The sequence below is a fragment of the Micromys minutus genome (genome assembly GCF_963924665.1).
Source record: "Micromys minutus genome assembly, chromosome: 4".
Classification (NCBI taxonomy): Eukaryota; Metazoa; Chordata; class Mammalia; order Rodentia; family Muridae; genus Micromys; species Micromys minutus.
In genome coordinates, this window is record NC_137973.1 from 49,444,611 (window position 1) to 49,467,288 (window position 22,678).

The 22,678-nt window shown below is 41.3% G+C and overlaps 1 protein-coding gene across 4 annotated transcripts in view; it reads right to left on the reverse strand.

Annotated features, from left to right (window-relative positions):
• The window catches only part of CDC14A (cell division cycle 14A), a gene marked incomplete at both ends in the record, with an annotated part of 147,093 nt that overhangs the window by 77,648 nt on the left and 46,767 nt on the right, over positions 1-22,678 (reverse strand). For all 4 annotated transcript variants that reach the window (XM_080915390.1, XM_080915389.1, XM_080915388.1 and 1 more), the window contains one exon: positions 12,363-12,442. In XM_080915390.1, coding sequence (XP_080771516.1) covers positions 12,363-12,442 — 80 coding nt within the window. The remainder of the gene's footprint in view (positions 1-12,362; positions 12,443-22,678) is intronic.

The window sequence follows — 22,678 nt, forward strand, 5'->3', positions numbered from 1 at the left end:
TATCAAGTTCGGGTCAGCTAAGCAAGAACTGGTCCTGGAGCTCTAACGGGAGCAGTGCTCCAAAGTGTCCACAGCAAGAAACTTGACCCTGAGTTTCTCGGTCCCTCAGCTGGGCCCCACTGCTGACCCAAGAGAGAGAAATGGAAAGCACTGAGCCTGGTACAGTCAAATGTCCCAACCAAGGTTGGCTCAAGGGCAGCATCCCGGGAGGGTGCCGGAAGAACCCTGCCTTTCACACACAGTCAACATAAAACCGAGTGTTATATCACCAACTAGCCTGGGGAATTTGAAACTTAGTTTCTAGGTCCCATGGCTTCTAAGCCACAAAAACACACGGAGTTTCAGTATCCAATAACATAGCATAAAAAGTGACCTGCCGAAACTTACAGAAACATCTCTTAGGCTGTCACACTTCCGTGTTAGCTAGTGTGAACGGGAAGGCCTGACCAAACTTCAACAGGGGCTCTATTGATTTTTGTCCATGCTGTTTTTAAGTGATACCTGACTTCACACATCCAAACATAACAGGTCCCTTTCCAGGTACGATCTGAGATCCGAGAGGAAATACTCGTTTATAGGAATACATATGCCTTTGCACACAATGGCCTCTTCAGAGTGCAGGTTCAATTATCTTTGCAAACACCACCTCCCCACCCCTACCCCCACCCCACCCCCAGTGATCTGATGTCTACAGACCCATTATGTATTAAACTATTGTTCAGTACATAAAGGTACATAAGAAAAAAAAACATAAAATTAACAAAAATGGAAGAAAGGTAACGAAAATACAGAAACAGAATTTGTAATACCTTGACGTGTGGTTTTTAACTGGTGAGGGTGAGTAGCAGTGTGTGCTCCCCTGGCAGGCATAAACTCCCTGGGCCACACCCACCAAAGTCACATCTGATATCTGCTTTAATTTTCAAGAAGGTATAAGTATAGATAATATCTTACGATGCGAGAGTAATGTGATAGTAACATGCCCATGATTTCTATTACGACAGCCACATTGCTGTTCCTGCTCTATCAAAGTTCCGACATGGGTGCTTGAATCCAGTCTCGGAAACCGGAAGGTGGGTGAAAATAAAAGCACAATGCTTTTCTTACCCAGATTCACCGACTCTGAGTTTTCCTGGTGAATCTAGGTCTCAAGTTACTGCTACAACTGCTTCAAATTTGAAAATATAAAATAAAACTAATTTGAGGGCTGGGGAAGGAGACAGCTCGGGTGTGAATGTGCTCACCTTGTACGTCTCTCTCTCTCTCTCTCTCTCTCTCTCTCTCTCTCTCTCTCTCTCTCTCTCTCTCTCTCTCTCTCTCTCTGCTCTCTCTCTGCTCTCTTCCTGTCTCAGAAAAAAATGTAGATGGGGCCAGACAGTGGTGGCACCCTCCTTTATTCCCAGCACTCAGGTGTCTCAGTCTGACAGATCTCTGTGAGTTCAAGACCAGCCTGATCTACAGAATGAGCCAGAGTTAAACAGAGAAACCCTATTTCAAAAAAAAAAAAAAGAGATGGTACTAGAGGAAGGATACCCAAGGTTGTCCCTGGCCTTCATGTGCATGCTCATCCACACCAGTGTACACATACACACATATACACACACACCCACAGAACTAGTTTGCATTTGAAAGGAGGAGGAAACATAGTTCCAAGACTTGGAGACAAGTGTGCTTTTGAACAAGTGCATAAGCATAAGGTACTCCTGACCTGGGCTGTCTGAATGTCTGCAAAGAACGCTGAGACTCTCATGACATCCCCTGTACTGTCACAGCCCCACCACAAATGACTAATGAGCAGGCTATGGTGACGGGGTGGTCAAATCTGCAACGAAGAACTGTGGAGAAGTTAGCATGCCATGGTCAGGGATGGGACATGATATTGTCACTGTGGGCTAAAAAGACAGAAGTTTACAAACTGGAAAAGAATAAAGGAAACAAATATTAAGCCCACCCTCCAGCCCAAGGCAGATGACAAGCCTTGAAAGCCTACAGTGCCGGTGACTGAGAGGTGTTCAGTGCACAGAGCATCATAGAAACAGCATGTCCCAAATCTGTCCCCAGAATGGGCATGAGAGAAAGGGCTTCTTAGGGGTATCTGGCTTGTGCACAGTTGCAGGGAAGTAATAGGGCAGTGAAGGCCAAATCTCACACACACACACACACACACACACACACATACACACAAACACCAGTGACGGTTGACCCATGCATATACTGAGTTGCTCTTGTTAAAGGCTTTCTGTCTCTCAAATCAAGCAAGATGGGGGTGGGGTGGGGCAGACATTATAGCCTTTAAACTGCACATCAGGTAGATAAATAGGAAATACATTAGGAAACCAAGAGGATTCAATACTAAGCTATTGGTGGAAAAATTCTCAAGCGGCTGAAGAAGTGGCCACACTGGGTCCTTCTAGAAGTGACATTGAAGGGACTGACTCCCATGGGATCTGAAAGTTTACTAAAGAAGTGGAAAGACTTTACTCCACAGGAGCAATGCTACCTCCTGCCAGCACTAGGACCACTCCTGCAAAAAAATGTTCTTTCTTCCAAACATACATAATCTCTACCTATAATGTACACATATGTGTGCTCCAGCATCTTGTCAAGTCCAGGCGCTCATTACATCTAGAACAGCTCCAGAGAAGCAACCTACAGATGCTTTTATCCAGTAGCCCCCACATCTCTTGTTAGACCATCTTAGAACTCTGAAACAGTACAGCAGCCAGATGTAGTAGCCTGTGCCTGTCATCCCAATGCCTGGAAAGTGAGGCAGAAAGTTTTCTATGAGTTTGAGGCCAGCTTAGACTAAACGGCAAGATCTTGTCTCAAAAAACATAAGCAAAGACAAACACAAAACAACCAGCAACAACAAAACAACAACCCCCCACCACCAAAAAAATGTTTTGAAATAGTATAACTAGCCACCTTTCCATTTAGGTGCCTCAAATTCATTGTGTGGGAAAAAATTCTCTTGGGCTGGGGATGTAACATTGTTGGGAGAGGGCTTGCCTAGAATGTACAAAGCCCTCGATTGGATCCCAGCACTTGAGAAAGCTGGGCTTGGTGGGTCACACCCGCAATCACGCTGGAAGCAGAAGAGTCAAAAGTTCAAGGTTATCTTTAGCCACACAGCCAGTTCAAAGACTGTTTCCAAGTGGAGGCTGAGGCTGGGGGGTGCTGAATCTTTCCCTACACCAAAATCAATAGCAACAATTATTGAGCCTTCTGGCACCATAGGTAAAAATTACAACTCCCAGCATCCCTCAAGCTCCTCCAACTTGTGTCCCTGTTTCCCTCTCGGGGTCTCCAGAAAGCAATTCTACTCCCATCTCCAAATGTTACCTAGGCAGTCTTAAAAGTTCCCTTCACTGAAGGTGGAATGGGTTTGTTTTATTTTGTTTTGTTTGTTTTAAAAGCACATCTCTTCACTGACTTCCAGTTGTCCTCAAGATAAAACTAAAATCAACAGGACCACAGCCCTGGGGTGGATGGCCTTACCTGCCTTTCAGCTCCCTGCCTCCTGGTTTGTTCACTGTGCCCAGACACAATGGCCCTCCCTTGGCAGCTCACATCTGGCTCTCCCCAGGACCTCTGTCTAAGCTGGTACTTGTGCCTCTTTCTTACCTCTCCTTAGGGCGTCTCTGTAAACCTTCTGATGTCAGGTCAAAAATCATGGCTCTTGGAGATCTCTAACCCTACTTAGGGCTACATCAGGTCTCCAGACTCCCAACCACTGGACTTAATCACAATTTGAAATTATATCCTGGTATGTTTATTTTGGTTCTTGGCTACTGTCTCCATTATAGTATTGGATCTATACATTTATTGTTCATCTATAGCACCTTAGTACCTGGTACAGAATAGATAATATGTAAATATCTGTAATTACTTGTTTAAATAAAGGCCCTTGGCATTCATCAAGAAAATTATCTATAGTATTTTAGGATTCCTTTTGTTAACTCAAGTAGGCTAATGCCTTCTTTCTCAATAACAGGAACTAATTTCAAATTCCTTCTGCCTGTTTATGGTCGTTGTCTTCTGCCCTTTCTACCAATGAGCGTTGACTGACAGAGCTAAAGGTGGCGATGTTCCAGGCCTGTCTCTCTTCCTTGGTCACATGTACTAACCAGGTGTGCTTCAGACAAACAAAAGAGACTTTTTTTTTTGTCACAGTAACAATGTATAAAACCACTTTAACTCTCACACTTACAGGCCCCAACCTTTGGCTTAACTCTTGGTTTGGTTCATCATTCATTTGTTCCTGCATGCATTCATTCATTCTTATTCATATTCGTTGAACCAAATATTTCATGAGGGAGATAAGAGGACTTGAGGCATTTTCCTACTTACCTCAGAGGGAAATAGGAAATGCACACACACACACACACACACACACACACACACACACACACACCTTGATACCCAGGAAAACTATAGCCCTAAGTCATATCTGTCATGATCATTTGACCACATCATACATGACTCTGCAAAATGAGTGAGCCCAAGGCTGCTCTTAATTCAGGAGGTAACACAAAACCTAACACCCAAAGCATCTAACCGACCGTTGCTGCTGAAGACAGTCTTGTGTCTCTAGCCTTCGATAAAGGAGACTAATGTTACAGCCAACCATGGTGCAGAGACATCCAAACACAAATGTAGCTCAGCCTTGTGCATCCTCTAAACTTCATCCCTTCTGGCAATGCTTTCTACAAGTAATTTCTGGTTTAACAGTCACCTGAGTGGTTACCAAAGCCTGGGTTGATCTGGAGAGCATCAGTAGAGATTTGTTAAACAGAAAAACGGATGAATGAAATCTGAAAACTATGAACAACTTAGACTGTTTTAATTTGGGGTTTTCTTTTCCCTTTTTTTTTTGTTTTGTTTGTTGTTTTCTTTGTATTTCATTTAAAGGAAAATAGAATTTGTGTGTGTGTATGTACATATACACATTCATACATACATACATATATACATACATACACACACACACACACACACACACACACACACACATAAACTAGAATTGGGGGTGGGGTTGGAGAGATGGCTCAGTGGTTAAGAGCACTGACTGCTCTTCCAAAGGTCCTGAGTTCAATTCCCAACAACCACATAGTGGCTCACAACCATCTGTAATGGGATCTGATGCCCTCTTCTGGTGTGTCTGAAGACAGCTACAGTGTACTCACATACATAAAATAGATACATATCTTTTAAAAGAGAAGAAAACTAAAATCGCTATCTACAATTAGGTAAGTAAATGAAAGGACCTGATTTTCCTCAGGTCCTAGACTTGTCTTTCATAGGCTCACAGGAATCGATTGCTCACTGACAAATAACTGCACTCACATGAGCACCAGCGAACGCTCCTCCAAGTTTGTCTGGGACACACCACTTCCTGTAACCTAAGAATTTAAGAAGCCACTCAGAAGGTTAATGGGGTGAGGTGCGAATTCATAAGAAAACATGTCTGCTGCTAAATTTGTTCCAAGTGAAGAATGGAGACAATGCCGACTCTACAATGTCAGGACTCCGCTCAAGAATAAAAATAAATAAGTAAGGAAAGAAAGAAACAAAGAAAGAAACAAAGAAATAAAGAAAGATGGTGATGGCACCTTTAACTCCAGAACTCAAGAGGCAGAGGATCTCTGTGAGTTCAAGGCCAGCCTGGTCTACAAGAGTACGTTCCAAAATAGCTAGGGTCACACAGAGAAACCTTGATACTGAACAGATCAGTGGATACTAACAAAAGACTCTCATCTATTCGTGCTGTGAGCTCATGAGTCTCTGCAAAGGCTCTGAATAACAAGTCCTTAGGAAATATTTGAAGAGCGGTATACTGGAAACTCTCAAAGGTCACCTAAGAACTTCTCTAAGCAGGACCTAACTAACCTCGATCACCACAAAACTGTGAGCCTCCTAAAAGCAGAAAGTATGTCCACTGTCCGTTTACCCAGAAAATAAACAGTGCAGTTTTGTACACACAGTTATATTGCACATGTTGTTGGGCAAATGAAGAAAATGAATAAATGGTATGTCCACCAGGAGTTCATTCAAAAAATTTTGTACCCATCTAGTTGCTGGGAATCACTAATATTTCAAAGCTAAATATATACTAATACACTATTTTTCAGATCATAATATACCCAATCACTAATATCCTATTAAAAAATGTAGGTGACAGTCACAAAACAGAATCAAACACATTAGCATATTTTGTAACCGTTTAAAAATAGCCAAATTAATTTTATTGATGTATTTTGCTTAGCTAAATATATGTTATCATTTTGGGACCTATTCAACATAGTTATATTGTTTCTTCTTTTTAAAAATGTATTTTTATGTGGTGTGTTCATGTGCGTGCACCATGCATCTCTTACATGGGTGTATACATGTACCATGTTGTGCACTTGTCAAAGGACAACTTTCTAGAGTTGGTTCCCTCCTGTCATCTTGTGGGTCTCTAAGAATCTGACTCAGTCCATCAGGTTTAGCTGTAAGTGCCTTTATGCACTGAGCCATCCTGCCCCACCCTTTTCAGTTCAGTTGTAATCAGTCTCAACTTGGACTTGACTAGGTTGAAGTGCTCAGCAGCACATATGGGACAGTACAGCCCTACACTTGAGAACTAGACACTATTGTATCTATGTTGTATGGCCCTATATTGCATGATACTATATATGATCCGTGAGAACTAGAGACTTTGCATCTATATTGTATAATCCTATATTATACAATTCCTGAGAACTATAAGCTTTTGCATCTATATCATAGGATCCTATATGATAAGATCCCTGAGAACTAGACACTATTGTGTCTATGTTGTATGCTTCTCTATTGTATGACCTTATATTATACAGTCCCTGAGAACGAGACACTGTTGGGTCTATCTTACATGATATTATATCTGAGAATGTCCAAGCTCCGAACAAATTTGTTGCATATGTCTAGGAGCTGCAGAGAAAGACGGAGTGGACTGCTTGTATCTTTTAGACCACCAAGATGAAAACAATTTTATGGAGAGAACACAGCTGCCCGTGAAAGAGCAAAACATAATGACCTTGTGGGGGCAGGGACCAAAGCTGCTTACAACCTGTACGGAAGCCAAAGGTGAAACAGGCTCCTACTTTTCAGACTTAACATCCAACTTCATACAAATCATTCGACTCATCTAAATAAGTAGAAATAGGTGAAAAATTGGTTTCATTTATGGCTTAAATGGTCACAGAAAAATAACAAGACAGAACCTGTATAGAGCGAGCTATAATGCCAGGAAGACAGTCACAAAGCTCTGCTCTGCACCTCTCATCAATGTTTGACTGATACCCACTTAAACAATACAATTTTTCATGCAAGTGCATGTCATACGTGTACATGTGTGCATATATGTGTGGAGGCCAGATATAAATATTTAGCATCTTTCATTACTGCTCTCTAACTTATTTTCATTATTAACTTTTCTTTAATTTTATGTGTAGGAATGTCTTGCCTACATGTGAGTGCATGCACCTGGAGCCCTAAGATGTTAGAAGAGGGCTTTTGAGTCCACTGGAACTGGAATCCTAGATGGCTATGGGCTGCCATGAGGGTGCTGGTAACCTGAACCTGGGTCTGCTGCAAGAGCAACAAATGCTGCTAAGGGCTGAGTCATGTCTCCACTGCCTTCCACTTAGTTTTTGAAGCAGCATCTCTCTCTAAACTTAGAGTGAGCTCTGAGATTTGCTGTCTCCACACCCCATGTTTAAACCACAGTTCTGGGGTTACAGACACACACATGGGTTCTGGGGAATCACACCTCAGACCCTCCTCCCTGCACAAGAAATCCCTTACTCACTGAGCCATCTCATCAACCCACAGCCTTTCTTTTAAAGAAATAATCCAGGTCGTCATAAAGGTAAGTGGTTGCAGTCTCCTTCCAACCCAGCTGAAGCTGGCAACTAGACACAGAAGGAACACAAAGGTTAGGGACTAACCCTGCTGCTGAAAGTTTGGTACCAGTAATGAGAAGCCATAAAAGTAGGAACAGTGGGGAAAATAGTCTGAACCAGCTTACACAATACATGTTGTGATTTTTTGTTTTGATGGTTTGAAATGGAGAAAGGGAGGGAGGGAGGGAGGGAGGGAATCACCTCCTTTGAGTTTAAGGGTCACAAAGACCCTAAAGGTTGTTTCTGGTCTCAGATTCTGTAAATAGTGTTTAACTGCCATTGTTTTAAGAAGAGAAACCTGTTAAGACTCTATCTTTCATAGATCTCCAAGCTCCATAAAACAGCACAGCTGTTCAGAACAGACTGGAGACAGTTGTCAAAGCTCACTGGATTCTCCAACACTAAGCACCACAATCAATGATTTATGAAACATCCATGCACTGACCCTAAAGACTCCAAAACGCAGTGAGACAGTGGAGAATGAAAAGGACATTTTAGCCAAGTACAGTGGAACACACCTTTAATCTCAGCACCCTGGAGGCAGAGGCAAGAAGATCAGTCTCTGTAAGTTTGGGGCCAACAACTTCCAGGACAGCCTAAATTGTCTCAAAAACAGACAGACCCAAAAAAAAAAAAAAAAAAAAAAAAAAAAAAAAAAAAAAAAACGAAGAAAAAGAACATCATGAAAGTCATCATGAAAGTCATGTTTGTTTCCACATTTTGAAACTCAAGAGGGAAAATAAATAAATAAATATATAAATATATATATAGTTAAAGAGCTGTTACCCTCTGAAGTAAAGAGTTAATCATTAAACAAACCTTGAAGAAAATCATAATGCCGTATTTGAGCCAGCACATATCTGGTATGTTTTGATAATAATGCCTGACATATGTTTGCTTTGCTTCAGAAGAAGTATCCTGGTGCCAAGTGCTAAGTGGTTGACCCTTCTGAACCTTTGTTAAAAGAACTACAGGTTCTGACATGCCCCACGATCTCAATTAATTGCTTTTGAGATTTCTCATTAAGGCTCAGCCTCATAACTCAGCAACCAAATCATCACTAAGGGTCATCCCCCAAACACAACAAACACCTCCCTTAACACAAACACTAAGAGTCTATTTGCAAAGTCAGTGTCACTAAGGACTGTCAGTGGGAGGTGTTTGTGTCCTGGTGAGGAAGACTGATCTCAGGCTGTTCTGAGAAAGCTTGGTTATTCTGGTTCACATTATATTTTTTTTTAAAAGAAAAAGTTAATAAGCCAACTTATTTCTCAGACTCTTAGGAAACAGCACAAAAACAGTTATACAAACCATAGCAAATTATTCTGATCCCAAGGGATCATTTTGTTCCCCACAGGTGTGGCTCAGGAAACCTGCTTTAGAATGTTCTGGAAGAGTAGTTCTGCTGCCTGTTCATTAGGAGTGAATCTGTATTCCAGAAAATTGCAGGTTAAACATGTTGCTTCATTTTTTTCCCCGACATGGATCAAATCTTCTCAATAGGAATATGCCTTTCAAATCCCCATGAAGAGTAGTTCTAAACTTGGCTCATTTCACTTGGGCAGCATTCACACTGTCACCTGAGAGAGAAGCTCTCTAAGTGGCCACAAGTTCACATGTTAGGGTCACATAGAATATCTGATACTCAGAATTCAGCCAGGGTCAACTGTGTCGGAACTTCTGGTAGTGGCACCTGAGTGTCAGTAGCGTCCTGAAACTTCTAAAGTATGCAGACAAGTTGGAGAAACTCTGGGAAACGCTGACCTATACCTAGAGACTCAAGCCTCTTCTGAAAACTGTGCACAAGAGGTGGGGCAGGATGAGTGTGGCAGACAAGTTACATTTCTGGACCTAATGAGGAAAGAACTCACAAAGACAACACAACACACCAACAACAAGAACCAGGTTATTCACCCCCATCTCACCTCCTCACCTAGTCAACCTTTTCATGCAATGCTTCCTGGATGTGGCTTTAAAAACACATCCCTGGGTCTTAGTTTCTGGGAGATTTTATTTTTTTTATACAATAGGGGGAAAAAATAGACTTTGGCACATTTACAAATCAAGGCCAACAAATAAACAACAAAACTTATCAAGCTGGTTTAAGAAAAGACCCAAGGAGAGATGGCTCAGTTGGTAAAGTGCTTGCCTTACAATTATGGAGACCTGAGTTTGAGCATCAGAACCCATGAAACAAAAAAAGTGAGGCATGGTGCTATCCTAGTTTGGGACTGGGGGGCAGGGTAGATTTTGTTGTTGTTGTTGTGGAATGATTTGCATGAGACTTTATTTTCTATTTATGATCTTCCTCTTGTTATTGAAAAGAGAAGTTTTTTACCATATATTATGATTACTGTTTCTCCTCCCCCAGTTCCGCCAAGATACTCTCGTAATCACAGTACTAGGGAGACAGATATCTGGATTCCTGGGGCTCAACAGCCAGTACATTTAGCTGCTTGATGAGTGTCAAGCCAGTGAGAGACCCTGACTGAAAGAAATGGTGGACAGAAATGGTGGACCCGACAAACAGCACTAGGAATCGTGAAGTATACAGTCCATACAGTTATGGTGGTTTCAATGAGAATTGTCCCTCATAGTCTTTGGCATTTGAAATACTTAGCCCCTAGTTGTTGCTGTTCAGGCAGCTTTAGGTGATATGGTTAGCTGAAGGAAGTACATCACTAGAGGGCGGGCACTGATGTTTAAAAGCCATCTGCCAAGCCTACTCAGCTGTGTCTGCCAGGGCTGGAGGTTTAAGCTATGAACCTCTGATGGTCTACCTGCATTGCCTGTTGCCTCTGCCTCCATTCTGCCATCATGAGCCATTATCCCTCTGGGACTGTAAGGCCAAACACACCCTTCTTTCCGTAACTCATCTTCATCGAGATGTTTTATCACAACAGTAAAACATACCTAATATGTTTGGGAGCTCAGACATTTCAACGAAGCCCACATGACAAATATGGCCACTTAAAAGAGCAATCAAAATAGACTTTTGTAGAAAATTGTAATCAGTAGAAAATTTAAATGGATAACTGGGGGGGGAGGCAGGGATGGAGAGGTGGCTCAGCAGTTTAAAGTAAATCCAGTTCTAGCAGAGGATCCAGCATCCAGGTCAAATGGCTCACAACCATTTATAACTCTAGCTCCCAGAGAACCCAATGCTCTGACCTCCACTGGCACGCACATGTACCTACACACACACAGACACAGAATTTTAAAAAAATATTCAAATGGATAGCTGCTAATATAGCAATAATCAGGGGGGAAAATGCTCAGATAATGAAGACAAAAGCATAACATAAAACAAAAGGAGTAACAAGCCTTGTGAATGCTATAACCCAGATGATAATGAAACCAAGGCCATAATGGGTACCCAGAATTAGTGTTGAAGGGTCTGTGATAACACTCCACGGCCTCTGGCATTCTGTAATTAGGGGGCTGGGTGGCTTCTTTAGTTCAATAGCATCCTTTCATCTGAGCACCTCCCCATCATCCACTACTTCCTGTGCTTTCTACCGTCAAACACACAGTGTGTAAAGAGGCTATGCTCAGAGATGCAGGTTACCGTCAACGGAACTTTCTGAGTTATCAGAAAAGCACAACCTTTATTCCAGTCAAGGTCAGAATTCTAGTAAGACACAGGAGTTTAAACCAGGGAACAAATGCCTCTGCATTTCTAAATATTCCTTCTCGTATAATGAGTACCTTTCAACAGATGACTATAATTTCTTGATGTCTAACAACAAGGCAATAAAATTCTCTAGAGTATTTTTAGCTTCCTAAAATGAACCTGAAACAATGTGAACAAAAAAGCCACAATGGAAAGGATCAAAAATGACCTAAAGGTCTCACAGTAAGAGGGTGGGTAAAATGGACTTTCACACATTAATCAGCAATGGGGCAGACTTCCACTTCCCAACTCACACTTACACAAGATTCTTTTCCAACATGAAAATGAGAGAGAATGTTCCTGAAGATAGGTGTAGTGAACAGAGGATCTTGGGACCAAAGGCAAACTACAGCTGTGGTTCTGGGTCATAGTGGTGGGGTTAGCGTCTATCTGTAACACTGTTGACAGTCAGAGCTCACTCAATGTTTATGGAGTGAAAGAATGACTGGGTAAAGCCATGATGTAATTACTGAAATCTAATTAGCTCATCAACCAGGCACTCTGATCAATTAGTACATTGTGAAAGTTACAGAAAAGATTTAGCGGTAGAGAGAAATGCCTAAAAAGAAAAGACCATTTTTTTTTCTTCCTAGTCTACAAAAAAATAATAAAAACTATCTTGGGAACTTAGAGGAGGAAAATGATTCTCAGTTCATAGTGGATAGTATCATGGTCTCAGTGGTCAGACAGCTAACGAGACTCCTTACTCCAACTCTAAGAAGCGGTCAAGCCAAGTATAGCCCAAGACCCAGTAGCAGATGTACCTGAATGGAAGATAAGGAGGGTTTGAACCAGACAGGAGAGCTCTGTAGGCTTCTTCTGGTGTCTTCTTTAAGTAAATGACCTATAACAAACAATAAATAACATTTAGAAAAACATACAAACCTAATTACCTACTTGCCAAATTTTCATTTTGTTTCTTCAGCTCGGAGTCACAGTCATGGGAGACTGCTGTTGCTTTGTGAGTTTCAGATTGTTATTTTGGTTTGTTTTGCCCTTTGGATCTGGTTTGTTTTTGAGGCCAGGTTTTGATCTCTGTGGCTTGGAACTCACTATACAGAGTAAGCTGGCCTCCAACTCACTATAGACCCGTTTCTACATTCCAAGTGCTAAGATTATAGGTGTACACCTCCACGCCTGGCCTGTTGCTCTTTAGACAGCCAACCAAGTTTCCAACATCCCAGTTCACCTTGAAGCTGAGTCACCACCTTAGGTTTACAGATAAGTAGGTGTTTAGAGATGGGGGTAGGACCTTAAAGGAGACACCCGGAGTTCACAATGCCACTGAACAGACTCAATGTGGGGTGACAATTGTACCTCTGTCATTGGTCTTCATACCAAATACCAATAGTAGCTTCCTTGCCCTTCATTGAAAATGGCAGGAGTTAACTCAGGGCCTGGTAAGACACTCAGAGCTCACAGTGAGCCTTCTTCCCATGGATTTCAATTGACATCTGTTCTGAGAGGAGCTGGTATGGCTTACTAAAGGCTAGGTGAAATCATAATGAAACTTATAAAAATGAATGCTGGCAAAACACTGTAAAACACAGTAGTCCTGGCTCTTGGTATCAGAAACATATTGATAAATTACTAATATACAAATCAATAAAAAGGAATGTTTAAAGTAATAAATAATTTCCATTTAGGAACATATTGCTAGATAGCACATGTTGGGTTCTGTAGTCAGTACTGGATACCACCTTTAACAGAATTCTTATCATTTTAGTGCAATGACAATAACTGATAGTCAGGGGTGGGTCTTTTAGTGACTTTTGGAGAGGAAGAGGCATGGGAAGGACAGGGCAAGGGTGATGGAGTGGGACAAAGCTTTCGTTCAGTGTGGATGGGCAGGAGGGAGCAGGTGTGAGGCAAAGTGAGAGGTTAGAACAAGAGAAGAACTGTGTACTACAGAATGTGTAATTCCTAAAAGCCCCACCTAGCTAGAATTAATGCATTATTTTCCCTATATGCCCCAGCACCAAGATCCTATACACTCAGTTACAGGACAGGGAAACGGTCCCCATTTTCCAAAGTAGGGTTTTCCTTCTTCCGCTCAAAGCACCTTTGACCTTTTAAGTCATTTCATTGGAAATATATAGCATGTATTTACTTACTAACAATTTCAAAACTAGTAGCCCACATGAGTTAATAGACCAAAAAGGTATGAAGACCCAAGTTCAAGCCCTGGCACCCATCACAACAAGATAAATAAATAAATGAATGAATGAATGAATGAATGAATGAATGAATAAATAAATAAGCACACAAATAAATAAATACCAGATCTGATATTGCGTGTTCATAATCCCAGTACTGAGGAGGCAGAGATAATCAGAACATCACCTGAAGTATGCATGTATACATACACACACACATGCACACACACACATGTACATGCACACACACACACACACACACACACACACACGCACATGCATCCCACACACTAGTACACCTATTCTCAGGAGCAAATTCCCATGTCCCAGTGACAAGTGGAGAGAAGGTCTGACAAAGCACACACCAACACACCAACCAAAACGAGGTACACGCAGCATGGAAGATGGGTAGTCTTCAAAGGGACTGCCACAGACAGGCGACACTGGTGCTACCCATAACGTGACACTGGTTGCAACTCAACTCATTGTAAGAATCGATTTAAGTCAATCCTAGCTTCAAGGACTCTTTGCAATAACCAGTGCTACAATGTAACATTACTGGACCCTGGTGGGTGGGTTCTGTAATAGCGCTGGTGAAAAGGCACTGTTTTCTCAAGCTCAGGGGCTTTGGAAGTTGTGTATGGCTGCTACCAGGAAAGCTGCTGAGAGAAAGCTTCTTGTGTTTAGATTAGATAATTAAAGCTTATACAACCTCCTTTGAAAAGTAAAAATACATTTCCCTCCTAAGGAGCAATTACACTAATTCCCTTTAATCTTGAAGCAATGGTGCTGCAGGAGGCAGTCACCCCAGCCCACATAAAATCACCTCTTCAGGCTGGTTACTCCACAGGGCTTCCCTCCCAGCCCACCTGCATGACTTAGCACACATGTATGTTCTCACACTGTAAGACGAGAGCCGTTGTTTTTATTTTTATCCCAGTACTAAATTATTAACGGGGGCAGAATGAAACCCAACAGAGCCCGTCTTAAGTTCCAGGAAGATTCCTGCAACATATGACAGGCTGACCTTTTACGGTCTGGACAGAGTGCTTAGAGAGAGTAGGAAGATATTCTTCTCAGACAAGAATTCATTGTTGGACAACACACTCATGCGTCCCTCGTTTTAATATAAAATCCCACTTTTTCCCAAAAGGAAATATGAATGCTGTATGTATTCCCTCTGCCAGATCTTCTTAGCTGGAGAGGGGTGGGGGAAAGGCGTGGGAGATGGAAGAGGCAGAGAGAGGCCTCATTGAAGCCAGGAAGGAAACAAACATTTATGAGCTTTGTGGTCAATGACTCCCAAGTCCAAAAATGTACAGACTGTTCCAAACTGCTGCTGTTCCTCTGTGGCCAAGTTAGCATTTGAACACAGAACCTCCCTCCAAACAGTCAGAGAAAGGGCTTCCATTTTCCCAGTTCCTAAGGCAATCCTGCACGACTGTTTGAATTCCAAGATTTCAAACTGTTCAAGAGCAGAGGTTTGGGAGGAATCAAAGTGAGGCAGAGCTGGAGAAAAGGAAATATCCTCCCCTATTCTTACATTTGCACAGGTGTCAACAGAATGGTCTTAAGTAGGAATTAACTAAGTCAGTTATGAAACTTTTATAGGTTTTTTTCCCCAAAAAATGTCCATATTGAGCCCAAGGTTATGCTAGACAAGTCTAATATTTCCTAAAAAATATCTTCTGAAAGTAATTTCAGAGCACCTACCCAGATATTCTGATTTATCTTTTTAGCTTCTAAAAGGGAGAGAGAGAGAGAGAGAGAGAGAGAGAGAGAGAGAGAGAGAGAGAGAGAGAGTATTGTGTGCTTTCTCCATTGAATTAGCTATTAACATACATAATCCAATGGGAAGAATTTTCCCAAACTCTGATTGATACTTGACAAAAATCATTGATGGAGAGATTGTTTCATTCCATTCCAATTTAGTGAGTGGCAGCTACATTACTTATATAAAATTGTTTCTTCCTTACCAGGAAGTCCTACAGACCTGCTCAATTAAAAAGTAAATAAAAAATAAAAAGGCTAATACATACATACTTATTTCTAACTGAACATGAACCTACTAATCAAAGAGATTTTTTTCTATTTAGTTAACTTCAATGCCAGAAACCAAAGACTTTTCCACTTGTTACATGATTCCTGAGTGGAAGGATTGTAACATATACTATCCAAGAGATAAAGAGGTTTTATTTTAAAACCATAAGAAAAATTATAGTACTACCAACTAAGAGAATCCGTAATGCTTATCAATAAGCGACTGATGCCTAAACTTTAATTATGATGGACTGACTATTCCACATCACCCCGAACTGCCAAGTCTCCTCATATAGACACTATTACCATAAATCAATGTGATTTCAAGTATTTTATAGCATTCCAAGTGGAATATGTCACCAAAGCGACACAGAAAGTAATATTACAATACATAGCATAGATCTTAAGGCATCAGTATGCATGTCACGCAGACAGTTCGAAGTAGGAGACTCTCCTAACTTCACAGAATACCAGAGCACTCCAAGACACTATTAAAACACCCTCAGAGTTTACTTGCGATGCTTTTAAATTCTCTTCGAAGCGAAAGCCTAATGTCAGCAAATGCATAAAGCCTATAAAAAATAACACATATGGTTTCCAGAAGCAATTTGAGATTTGCAACTCTATCCTTGAACGCTGACAACTTACTCTCCCTAACATACAATCTGTGATTCTTACAAACACTAACTGCTGTCACATAAAACTCCATGCCACACTGTAAATTTGGCAATCAGTTTTCCATGGAGATACTGCCTTGAGACTCTTTGTTTCTAGCTTTCTTTTGAGGGTGTCACTATTTTTCTTTTATAAGAAAAGTGTTTACTGCTGAAAGAAACATACTAACTTACACCCTAAATATACCTTTAAAAGAAATCTAAGGAGCTGATAAAATGGCCCAGGGGATCAAGGCTCCTGCTACTAAGCCTGACCATCTTAATCTCTTTGGGAAGAAATTGAATTGACTTTTAAGTGGCCAGAATGTCAACTTCAAGCCACCGTGGCAGTGTAACAGGGGACAGAACCTACCTGGGGAAGACTGTTCTCTGCTTGGATCCCTCTTCTGAACAAGTAATACATTGAGCAAAATAACAGAAAATCCACTGCCAACACTGAAGGATACTCTCTGAGAAAACATATAAAGTCTCAAGGGGGGGCGTGTATTATCTAAATCACAAATACGAATTAACATAAGCACAGATTTCTTTACCAGTTTTTTTTTTAATTCCATTATGTGTGCGCATGCTCACGAATGTGGTCAAAGGATAACTTGCCAAATGCCAGTTCTCTCTTTCTACCATGTGGATCCCAGAGATCTATCTCAGGTCACTATGCTTAATAAAAAAAAAATAAAATAAATAAAAAAATAAATAAATAAATAAATAAATAAATAAATAAACCCAGAGTCTCATGTCACCCAGGGCTGGCCTCAAACTTGTAACCACTGAACCATCTTTCTGGCCCACTTCTTCAAATTCTTACTGTAGTTTGTTTCTCTGGTTATCTGATTTTGTCTGTCTCCCTAGCGAGGCTGAAAGTGCTAATGAAAGTGATCTTCATGGCTCCGAAACTGCAAGGCTCAGCACAACGCACAGAGAGAGCGCTCTAAAAACGGTTGGTCGAAGCACAAACAATAGATTTCTTTGTAAAGAAATACAACAGCCACAAATATCGATCCCCAAACCAGAGGGTGTGATAACAGAGCACAGTGGTCAGGGGCCAACATGCCCGAGTTCAGATGTAGGCTCTTTCGTCTTCGAATAGCATCACATTTAATTCTCTACACTTCTGTTTCCAGAAGTGTGAAGAGGGGACATTACTGGACCATGAACTTCCCTCACACAGAAGGTCACAGTGTCACTGAGACATTGGCAGGTTTTACGTTGTTTGTTAGAGAGATATTAAACACTGTAATATACATGTAGCAAACATCTACCTGCACCTGACATAGAAATCTACCACAGCAAGAGAATACAGAAAAGAGATCCAATTAGTCCCACCATATTTTCTCCTTTTCTCTGCTCTTATGGTTTGAATATCAAATGGACTCCTATGAGAATTACAGGAGGTGGAGCCTCATTGGAGGAAGTCGGTCAGTCATTAGGAATATGATGGCACATTATGCCTAGTCCCCCAATCCTTTCTTCACTCTCTGCTTCCTGTCCACCATGCTTTTCCTCCACCTTCCCACCAACTGGGATTCTCCATCTCACCTTGAATCAATAGGACTGGGACATATATATTAAAATATCCAAAACCACGAGAGAATCAGTCCCCCTCTCTTAGGTTGCTCCTGCACGATACCCTGTCGCAGTGGCAAGAAAACAAATACAACCACCTGAATCCATATGCATCTGGATCTGGATAGTTCATGGAGTGAAGGCCAGAAGGCTGCCTAGGCGTATGAACATGGAGACATGAGGAAATTAATGCCCCTTGGGAGTGTGAAAGTCAGGACGATGAGAGCATCTTCCAGGGAAAGCCTCTTGTTTTAATGCAGACATTGGTTCTTCTCTCAACCCTGTCTCTTCGGTCTCCAAGCCTTACAGTGCCTCAGCGTGAACATTAAAATAAGTGCCACCAGCCCCTGCTTTACCAAATTCACTCAAAATATCTCAGGATTGCCGGTGTAGCTGGCCCTTGTGTCTCTTGAAACACATACATGCAAAAGAGAGAGAAAGATGTTACTATTCAGACTTTTTTTGAACTTTTATGACTAAAAGAACAAGATGGCAGAAACTGGGGAGAAAGAAATTTCCAATTACCTGTAAAAAAACTACAGATACCCACAGAAAACACATCTAAAAAAACAAAAACAAAAAACACACAGTATACAAAAAGCTGACGTTATGAACTTTTAAAGCTTTGTCCTTGGTACCTAAGACTTGGTTCTCAGACTTCTTAAATGTCAAGGTCCTTAATTTATAAACTGCTATTTCCTGAAGACAGATTTAAATTTTGATTGTCATGAACAAGCACAAACAGAAATGTTTAAAATTTTAATGTTTTGCAACACCTTCTTCTTATTCATATCCTGCCATTCTATCTAGTGACAAGAAAAACAATGTCTTCATTCAACTTCATAATTAAAAAAAAGAAAAGAAAAACCCACTCATTTGTGAGATGCACAAACAATTTCACTTTTGTTCTAACTTACAGAAGCAGAAATACTCAGAGTGGAACAGTCGCTGACATTAAACAGGCAAGCCTGGGGTCACAAAGCAGAAACGCCACTGTGTTCTCAACAGCCTGGGCCTTGGTCTACTTTAAATCTACCATGCTCGGTATCCTAAGGAAAACACAATAATAAGACTGCATCTTGTTTCCTGCACACTCTGGTTAATGCCAGTTTTATTAAAACAAACAAACAAAAACAAAACAAAAAAAAACAAAAAAAAAAACAAAAAAAAAACACCCTTCCAGTCCAATAGAAACTACAGACCTGAGGTCAGCAATGAAGAACACAGTACTTCTGCCTATCAAAGATGGAGACACGGTGCACATTTCCTGAAGCAGAATTGGGCCTCACATCTCCACTCCCATCACTTACTTCTACCCTAAAAATCCTTTATCCCGAATCTTCCAGAGAACAAGGTCTAGAAATGACTGTGACTTTGTTTGTTTGTCTGGGGTTCTGTCTGCTCTGAAATACCCTCGTGACATCTCTACAGTTTCATCTGGAGTTTGGGTTAAGTAGACAGAATGCTAGCAGCAGACATGGTTGTGTTTATCTCAGAATTTGTATGGATGAAAAATGCTCCTTCCTCCTTTCTCATGGACACGTCAAGGGTGGAGCCAGGGGGAGTCTTTGATGGGCAGTTTGGGAGAATTGCAGACTTTAGCCTCATGTGTCTCCCCATTTAATTTGATGGACAGAATTTTTATGATCAGCCTGACTAGATGTCATTCCAGAGCTGATGGTGTGGCTGGGACAGTTGCACATCTCTTGTTAGCACTGTTCCAATGACACTGTAGACTGCACATGCCTGATTCAGGCCCATGTGCCAACACACACATTGCTGACAGTTAAATCACAAAGACACAGGTTAAGCCTTTGCTAAGAAAACCATAGAAAACCACACAAAGATCTCATACCTGGATGCTAAAAAAAGAAAAAAAGTGCAGGGGGAAGAAAGGAAAATGTGTGGCCCATAGAATACCTAAGTCCTTCACATCGCAGGAGCAACCACAAGTTACATGTTATATGCAGAACACAGGTGAACATAAGCCTATGTATAACCTATCTTCTGCTGTCACCAGGCAACCTCTAGGTAAAGCTCAAAACCAGACTCAGAAGACAATGAATCACAACATGTTTATGCTCAAGATATTAGTGGCAGATATAAGTCATGATTAAACATTTATGTTTTTCAAACATCTGTCATTTTGTATGATAATTCTTTCACTAAAAAATGAACTACACTTCAAGGCTTAGTTATAAAAGGCAAATATCCCAGACTCTGGAAACACTTTTCCCAATATCAAAGTTCAAAGCTGAAGCTAGTGATGACAACCTAGCAGCCTGAGTTTAACCCCCAGAAACCATGCAAAAGTGACCCCACAAAGTTGCTCTCTGATCCCACATTGACCAAGGCATACACTCACCTGCACTCACTCCCACACAAAATAATAACAAATAAAAGTAAAGTTTCAAAAATAAGAAAATTAATGAATATGTTTTCAGTGACTCTAAACTGAAATCTGAACTACTTCAAATGTTTTAATAGCATTTCATTAAATTTATATCAATTTTGATTTAAAATGTGTAACTCTCCTTAATATTTAGTATTTCACTTGGGGCTGATTTAAAACCTGAGGCAATGAGAAGCAGGGAAGAGAGAAGAGATCTTCTTCCAGTAACAAATGGGAACTATTGGAAAGAAATCACTTTCTGAACACACACAAGACAAGGACTGCTAAGCAGAGACGGAACCCAGGCAAGGATGGATGTTTTCCATCAAACAGTGGCCTGAGATCTGCCATCAGTAGAGAAGGTAAGCCACGTTCTCAATGTCCACCCAGTAACCAAAATGTTAAACAACAACCGTGTTCTCTAAGTTACAGTTTTAGCTGACTATAGTAAACCGAGCCTGACATGCAATCCCTCACAGGTTAAGATGGAGGGACCTCAAGTTTGAAGCCAGCCTGGGTGACGTAGCAAGACCTCATCTCAAAAATAATAACTTCAGAACATTTTCAAATATGTGTATATGCATCCTGTCCTTCTCTGAGTCTGGAATAGTTTGCGGGGGTGATGTTAACGCAAACTCTTAAGGCAGAGCCACACTGCATACAACTAAACCTCAGTGTCTCAAATCTCCTGGTCACTTGTAAGCTCCTGCTCTTTGAACTTACTCAAGAACAGAAAACTAACAATGAACACAAACAAGGAACTGGTTGTTCTCTTCCAGTGTTGACAAGAACAATTGTTGCTTGGAGAATGCAAGAGAAACAAGAGCTTGCCCCACTAGTTGGGTGTTTGCAGAACAGACCCTGTGGTCATTTGTCTGTACATTAGCCTGAACTTTGCAAACACGTGCCACATGACAGAATTGTCCTTCAAGAAAAGAATTGATCCCTCTTAAGCACGCAAAGATCTTTTTCTTAAGTAACCAGTTCCTACATAGCATAGCTTACTAATTTCCACAGAGAACACATACAAATAAAAGCAACCACAGACCTACCTTACCACACACTTACTTTATAGAAAAAAAATCTTCCTTCCTTATAGCTACTAGGAATTCCCACCCCCATCCCCACACACCCTGCCTCACCTCTAACCCCATTCCAGCTCACTTTAGTGAATAAACCTCATTTCTTCTAAGAATCCAGCACACACATCCTCACCCAATGGTCAGCTCTTTCTCCATCACATCTCTGTAGCATCAAGACTTGAAACTCTAGTGCTTACTGGCAGGAGCCATATATGGATGCCTCCCTCCTCAGAGGCTCTGCCAGAATCATACAGATACAGCTGAGGGTGTTTACAGCTAACCAACCATTTGACTGAACACGGGGATTCCAATGAAGAAGCTAAAGAAAGAACTGAAGGAGCTGAAAGGGTTTGCAACCTCATGGGAAGAACAACATTATCAGCCAACCAAACCCTCCACAACTCCCAAGGACTAAAACACCAACCAGTGAGCTCACATGGAAAGACCCATGGCTCCAGTTGCAGCAGAGGATAGCAGTGTCTGGCATCAATGGGAGAAGAGGCCTTTGTTCCAGTGAAGGCGCATTTTCCCAGAGTAGGGGAACGCCAAGGCACTGAGGTGGAGAGGGTGGTTGGGAGAGGGAGCACCTTCATTGAAAACAAGTGGAGGGGGGAGGATGGGAGGGAGGAAGGGGATAACATTTGAAATGTAAATGCAGAGAATGTCCAATAAAATAAAATTTTTAAAAAAGACTTGAAGCTCAGGTTTACCAGTGAAAGGGAATAAGGAAGGGACAGAGACCGGAAAAGAATCCAGGCAGAGAATTTTCCAGAATTTCAACACAGTCCATTCTTATCCTGGTTCAAGAGTTACTGAGACAGGAATCACAAACAATGCTAAGATGAAGGCCAACAGGCTTCCGACCTCATAGGTCATCCAGGCTTACTTCTGATTTTTCAACCCAGGAGATGCTCCCAGTTTTCAGTATCTTAACGAGAAGCAACAAAAACCTTGAAGCTGTTTCAAGATGCAGCCATTCAGGCCTGCCTAAGCTTCAAACTCACTGTGATTGTTTATGGGTTCTTTGACACACAGCTATGGCTGAGGACCACTGTACAAGCATTTGAACATTAAAGACTGTGGCTATTCTTCAGAGCCACAAAGAAGCACCCAACCATCAGCTTTAATGGAAAAATCAATGAAATTTCACAGCTGAACTGTCATGATGCAACA